At 39.6% G+C, this 7,500-nt stretch overlaps 1 protein-coding gene across 10 annotated transcripts in view; it reads right to left on the bottom strand.

Moving 5' to 3' along the window:
* LOC147032529 (neuronal cell adhesion molecule-like) overlaps positions 1 to 7,500 on the bottom strand; it is a 486,552-nt gene that overhangs the window by 31,767 nt on the left and 447,285 nt on the right. For all 10 annotated transcript variants that reach the window (XM_085870245.1, XM_085870240.1, XM_085870241.1 and 7 more), the window contains one exon: positions 5,156 to 5,381. In XM_085870245.1, the coding sequence (XP_085726371.1) occupies positions 5,156 to 5,381 (226 nt within the window). The remainder of the gene's footprint in view (positions 1 to 5,155; positions 5,382 to 7,500) is intronic.

Raw genomic sequence — 7,500 nt, forward strand, 5'->3', positions numbered from 1 at the left:
GGGTTAGGATTGTTATTTATTCATCATTGGAAGTACGATTTAGTGTCCGCACATGCATATTTGTTTCTGTTGACTCGCTTTGTTTCTTCTTGTTCGCCACATCCCGTCCACCTCTCCTCCACATATCTCTTGCTTCTCTTACAAAGAAATGTAAAACATATTTCATTCTTCTGCTTCCTAAGCGTGTTACCACCAAATTTGGTTCATTTGGGTGACCTTGGGGGAACGGGAAAGTTGTGGATTAATTTCACTGAACGCAGTAGTTGGAGAACTTTCGGCCATTCGTGAGATGAAAGATCCAGGCGCAGACTGCCCATGTTAACAGAGACTGTCAGACAGGACTACAGTGCCTATAGAAAGTCCACACCCCCTTTTAAAATTTTTTCACCTTTTGAGGCCTTATAGCCTGGAATTAAACTGCATCAAATCAAACTTTTTCCACCTTTATTTACACATCGTAACCCAAAACTTCCAAGTGAAAAACAAATTCTGCAAATTTCAGAAAATTAATTGAAAATACAAAACTAGCATATCATCGTTGGGTAAGAGCCGACCCCCAGGTTAATACTTGGTGAAAGCACCTTTGACAGCAATTACATCTGTGAGTTTGTTGGGATAGGTCTCTACCAACTTTGCACACCTTAATTGGGCAATATTTACCCATTCTTCTTGCAAAACTGCTCAAAACTCAGTCAAGTTGCATGGGGAGTGTTGATGGACAGCAATCTTTAAGTCAGGCCACAGATTTTCGATTGGATTTAGGTCGGGGATCTGAATGGGCCCACTCAAGGATATTTAGCTTCTTGTTCCTTAGCCACTCCATTGTAGATTTGGCTCTGTGCTTCGGTTGTTGTCATGTTGAAAGGTGAACTTCGGTCCCAATTTCAGCTTTCTTGCAGAGGGCAGCAGGTTTTCCTCTAGGATTTTTCTGCATTTTGCTCCATCCATTTTCCCTTCTATCCTGACAAATGCTCCAGTCACTGCTGATGAGAAACATCCCCATAACATGATTCTGCCACCACCATGCTTCACAGTAGGGTTGGTGTTCTTTGGGGGATGTGCTGTGTTGGGTTTGCGCCAAACGCGACGTTTGGCATTGAAGCCAAAAAGTTCCATCTTGGTTTCGTCAGACCACAAATATTTTTGCCACATGGCTTCAGAATCACAGGAGTGTTTTTTTGCATACCTCAAACGGAGCTTAAGGTGGGCTTTTTTGAGTAATGGCTTCCTTCTTGCCACCCTACCATACAGGCCAGAACTGTGGAGTGCTCCTCCTTACTTACTTGGTTACTTACTTCCTTACTTGGTCATCCAGTTTGGAGGGATGGCCTGATCTAGGCAGGGTCTTGGTGGAACCATACGTTTTCCACTTCTTTATGATCGTCGTGACTGTACTCCAAGGGATCGTCAAGGCTGTTGAAATATTTTTATACCACTCCCGTGATCTGTGCCTTTCCACAATTTTATCCCAGAGGTCTTTTGAAAGCTCCTTGGTTCTCATAGTTGAGTGTTTGCTGTGAAATGAGAGGTGGACACTTATCTAACCAAGATATTCTAGTTTTGTATTTTTAATTAACTTTCTGAAATTTGTTGAATTTGTTTTTCACTTGGAATTGTAGGTTACAATTTGTAAATAAAGGTGGAAAAAGTCTGATTTAATGCAATTTACTTCCAGGCTATAAAGCCATATTCTTCATTGCACGGCCCAGGAGCCACTGGCGGCCTAAAGTGTGGCCCTGACGTATGACCAATAATACATAAATGTGAAAATGCCCTCTCATAATCCGCCATAAACGCTATCAAATTTACTCAATGGTTTCAAATGAGTGTTCCAATGTGAAGCATAAAAGTAACACAACTACATCAAGATATGGTTGCAATATACAAACAATTACGCTTGCAGTCCAGTTCACTGCAACAAAGAAGAGTATGTGGAGGCAGGACCCAATAGCAGCCAATGTGGAATCCTGCAAGTGGTGTCACACTGACGTCTTATCGGTAAAAGTGGGCTGCCTCTAAACCAATTGAGAAGATCACTGCTATAAGGCAACAAAAGGTGAGAATTTTTAAAGGGGGTGTAGACTTTTTATAGGCACTATATATGTGTGTATGTGTGTATATGTGTATGACAGAGAGAGAGAGAGAAAGAGAAAGAGAAAGAGAAAGAGAAAGAGAAAGAGAAAGAGAAAGAGAAAGAGAAAGAGAAAGAGAAAGAGAAAGAGAAAGAGAAAGAGAAAGAGAAAGAGAAAGAGAAAGAGAAAGAGAAAGAGAAAGAGAAAGAGAAAGAGAAAGAGAAAGAGAAAGAGAAAGAGAAAGAGAAAGAGAAAGAGAAAGAGAAAGAGAAAGAGAAAGAGAAAGAGAAAGAGAAAGAGAAAGAGAAAGAGAAAGAGAAAGAGAAAGAGAAAGAGAAAGAGAGAGAGAGAGAGAGAGAGAGAGAGAGAGAGAGAGAGAGAGAGAGAGAGAGAGAGAGAGAGAGAGAGAGAGAGAGAGAGAGAGAGAGAGAGCACATAAAGCCTAAAATAATAATAAAATTCTTGACTAAAACCTGGCGTTTCAGAAAACCACTGTCTTCCGTCCTCAGAGGTTAATTTTTTTAAACCGCATGTGCAGCTGCAGGTACGTTAGCTGTACTTCCGTCCAACGGGAACGGCTGCGTGCCATGATTGGGTTGTGAGGGTGAACAATCAGCATGAGGTTTGGGACGGATTTAATCAAAAGAGTGGGATTGGAGGGTGGATTTGCTTCCGTACTGGATGTTTGGGTCACAGGTTCAGTGTCACATGCTCCACGTCTGATCCAGGTTTGTGTATTGGGTTTAGCCTTCACACCTGCGGGTGGGGGCTGTGGGCGATTGCCTAATCCTCGATAGGCAGCATGCAGGTCGACATGATGGTTGATAGACCGTGTGCCCGAAAGCCATGCTTCGAGAATTTCCTGGCTGACCCGGATGGGTGCCGAGGCTTTCACTGCTGTGTTTTCCCACGCAAAGGTGTGATATAGATTGTGACAATGTGCCACTATCAGCGAAAGCTTGTCTCCACATGCTACATCTTGCCGGTGCTGCATTAACCGTGTCGCAAGTCGCTTGGATATCTGGCCCACAGAGTTGGCATCACAACCCTGACAGGGGATTTCATAGACCACGTTCATCTTGTCAAGTTTATTCACCCTGTCTTTGTGCCTAGACAGCTGTGGAGTGCTGTTTGAGGTTTGTGTGCGACCCGGATTCCAAATGGTTGCAGCAAACGGTCGCCAATCTCCGAAGTATTGCTGATGCATGGTAATACTACTGTTTTGACCGGTTCCTCAGGTCGCGATGTGGATGCCCTCCTCTTCTGTCGGTAAGAGGATTACACTATTTCAGGTGTGAGTGTGGGGGGGGGGTGGATGTGTGTGCTTTCTATTGGTATGTAGTGTGGCTGTTTTCTGTTGGTGTGTGTTTGTTTGTTTGTGTGAGTGCATGTTTGTGAGTGCATGTTTTTTCTGTCCCATATCTCTCTTTGTTTCTGTTCGCAATATCTCTTTCTTTCTTTTTCTTTATGGAGGGGTGAATCTTGCAAATAGTTTTTGTTGGGTTCACTTGGCTGCACCTGGTTAGGTTTGAGGGTAAATTGAGGTAGAGCTGAAACCCGAATCTTATCCAGGTTCCTCCTAATGACTCCATCTCTGTCTGTTTGTTCCTCCTGATACTCCAGTGCTATATTTGGTCAGTTATTTGATTGACTAACAGAAGCGTTTTTATACTTTTTCTGAGCATATTTTGCATGCATTTCGTTCCAAATCACTATACAAATGCAGAAACATGCGTTTTTCATTAAATAGTGTGTATTTTAGCTGGCACTAAGCAAAACAAGACATTTTACACTGGGAACATCATTCATGCAGAAAGCCTTATTTGCCTAAAAGAAGCGTTTTTATGCATGTTCTGAGCACTTTTGCACGCTTTTTCTTCCACATCACGATACAAATTGAGAAACACATGTTTTTCATCAAATGGTGTGTGTGATAAGCAAAAAAACCTTGTACTAAGCAAAACAAAACATTTTACACTGGGAACCTCATTCATGGAAAAGCAGTCATATTTGCATCAAATAAGCTTTTTTATGCATGTTCTAAGCGCTTTTGCATGCATTTTGTTCCAAATCGCTCTTCTATTGTAGAATTTCATTAATTTCATCAAATCGTGTGTATTTTAGCTTGTACTATGCAAAACAAGACATTTTTCACTGGGAACTTTATTCATGAAAAAATTGTCTTATTTGCCCAACAGAAGCGTTTTTATGCTAATTCTGAGCACATTTGCATGCATTTTTTGTTCCAAATCACTACTCTAATGCAGACGCTCATGTGCTTCATCAAATAGTGTTTATTTTAGGTTTCACGAAGGAAAGCAAGATATTTTACACTGGGAAACTTATTCATGCAAAAACAATCTTATTTGCTGAACAGAAGCATTTTTTATATTTGTTTTGAGCACGTTTTGCATGCACTTTGCTCCAAATCACAACAGAAATGCAGAAACACATTCTTCATCAAATAGTGTGTACTTTAGCTTGTACTAAGCAAAACAACACATGTGGGGGCTGGGGAAGGTGGATTCGCACCTCTTACTCAATGCATTGAAGGTAATGATTTCATGTGATTAATCTTCCTGGATCACTTTCATGAAATAATATATTATGTCTATGGCACTCCTCTGATATTTCAGAAGGCTTGGTTTTTAATTTTTTTACTGTTATATTTCAAAATTTGTGACACACACACATTGAAAAATATAAAGGAACCAGGTTTTCTGTGTTGACAATTAGAAGGCAAGATAATCCTTTGCAGAGTAAAGTTTTTAATTTAGTTTTTCGGTAAATTAAGGCATCAACATTTTCTTAAAATTAACCAATTGTATTACAAAATCAGCTACTGTTTTGCCTGATTTAAGACTTGTTTATTTCTCCACTGACTGGTTTGATTTATGTGACAGTCCGTACTTGGCAAGTATGTTGAATATGCCAAATACCCTGATACTTAGTACATCTCCATAAACAAAGCCATTATTCCAAGCCTACTATGATTAAAAAAAGGAAAAAGAAAGAGTGCTACTTCTGTTGTCAAACAATCAGCATTATTTGACTGTGTTGTGTTCTCGCTACAAGTTACTTACAATCTTCCCCTGAATTGCCGAGCACAGGAATGGGCAGAGGACCTTCACCAACGTCATTGATGGCTTGAACTTTGATGTGAAATGGGACAAATGTGGGTGTCCCGTTCACCGTGTAGTGTGAAGCATTGGTGACGATGGTTTCATTCCACATTTTGTCCAATCCCTGTTGTTGCCAGCTGATGCGGTAACGCAGGCCTGGTCCATTATGTTCTGTACGTTTCAGTGGCTGTGGAGAAAGCAGGTATTTTTATATCCAAGTTAAAAACATAATCAGGGTCGATATTATTAATTTAAAATATTTTCTTATATTTCTTTCGCATAAAAAGGTTTAAATGAAACTAAAACTAGCAGTTCACACACCCTTCAGGTGGATGGAGTATGTGAATTATTATTTGCTGAATAAATTATATGCTGTAAATAAAACCTGATGGATGTTTGTGTGGCGTAATGTTTTGCATTATATGCCATGAAAATGATAAACCTTTTTTGATTGATTCAAAACATTAACATGCATGAATTCTAGCGAATGAATGAGACAGGAATCTCAGAAAATCCCAGGAAATGAGTGAGGCTGGCAATCCCAGGATGGGACTCGTATGAAACACCCGCTCCCTCTGGGATAGTAACACCCACCCCTCTGGTCAGTAAAGCATTTGCACTCTGCCATGCGTATAGTGTAAAATTGCAAGTCATCTCCACAGCTGGATTCTCAATTTAAATAATTATTTATATATTTATTATGCCAATCTTATAGAAACAAAAATAGCTTGGATGATCTCCACCATATTTTGCATTTATCCTCAAGGTACACATGGTCAGATCATGCCATTAAATATATCCCCCTTCCCAGTCACCGCCCCCTTACTGCTGGACGGAGTGGGTATTGAGAGTGTGGGGAAATGACAGATATGACAGAGTACAAGTGATTCAATAACACCATATTTCTTCCATGGAGGAAATGGGTATTACTAAATGAGGGAAACTTGAGAACAAAGTAATATGCATTCAGATACTGAACTTCAACAATTGGCCATTACAACACCAACATTTCATTGTGTCATTAAAAATAATTAAGGTGCCATATAATTTCTTCTGCAAACATAGCATGAATTTTAATTCCATTTTGTCGGTATGAATTGATTCAAACCTTCACACCCACATCCCTCAAAATCAACTCCCATCTTAAATATCAAAAAAGTGGAAAGGTAGGTTGGGTACTTGATTAAACTTTTCAAAATAAAAATATATACAGTTATTGAAACAAATCTTTCATTGATCAAATTATAATTTGAGATTTCATACATGTATTCAGGAAATGAAAGTGATGCAGCAAATAATATATTCAATGATCGATTGTGATACATCTCACACACATATTTTGTAAATGATAGCAATTGATATATTAAACATGCAGAGTATGCAGTAAATACAGGACATAAGGACAAATTTATCACCAAACTCTTTTTAGAGAAAATATGAAATAAATGTTAAAATAACATTAAATGGCATACTGTATTTTCTGGTGTATAAACCGCAATTTTTTATCGGCAAAAAAGGTAAAAGTTGAGGGTGCGGTTAATACTTGGGTATAGAAAAAAAAATCAGTCTTAAAAATGATCAATGCTGAATTTCAATTATATTGTGGGCAAAAGAAATGAACACTTTTGAAGCAGTCGGAATTGCATATAAGTTAAATGTAGCTGTTTAAATTTTGAAAATCGGTTCAGGTTAAGAGTTTGTACAACGTTTTATCAACTGTGTGCAGAAATTAAATGTCACGCATGAAGACACCTGGAGTTTAGGTGCTTGGTGTATATAGAGCCTTGCGGCTCTGAAAACGCCATTAAACACAAAAGAAGAAGAACACCTGGTCTCACATCAAAAGAAGAAGAACACCTGGTCTCACATCAAAAGAACAATGATTCGCAATAGCTGGAGTACCCACCTCAAATAAGCTTGCGTGGCAAGCTTCCCTCGTATGTCGTGTTCAAGAGGAAGACACTGCCCAAAGACAAGTTTCCAGTCGATGTCATTGTTCGTGCACAACAGAATGGGTGGATAGACGAGGGATTTGAAGTGGTGACTATCTTTTTACATGCATCATTTTCTCCATGAACATCCGGTGCAGGCACAATTAATCCACTAAGCTTGTTCTTCACATGCTAACGCTATGCGAGCAAATGCTGGATAGCAGAGCGTGGTTTAAAACTAGGAACAACCAATCAACCCCGAGTACTTTTCCATACGAGGGGAGGAAATGGAGTTAAAAAGGAAAAAAGAAGAATCGCTCGAGAGTGAGGAGCCACGGGACGGTGAAGCTTGAAGAAGTACCAGTACTGCTCGGT

This window comes from Eptatretus burgeri, chromosome 2, assembly GCF_056783735.1.
Source record: "Eptatretus burgeri isolate ZD-2024b chromosome 2, Ebu_testis_v1, whole genome shotgun sequence".
Classification (NCBI taxonomy): domain Eukaryota; kingdom Metazoa; phylum Chordata; class Myxini; order Myxiniformes; family Myxinidae; genus Eptatretus; species Eptatretus burgeri.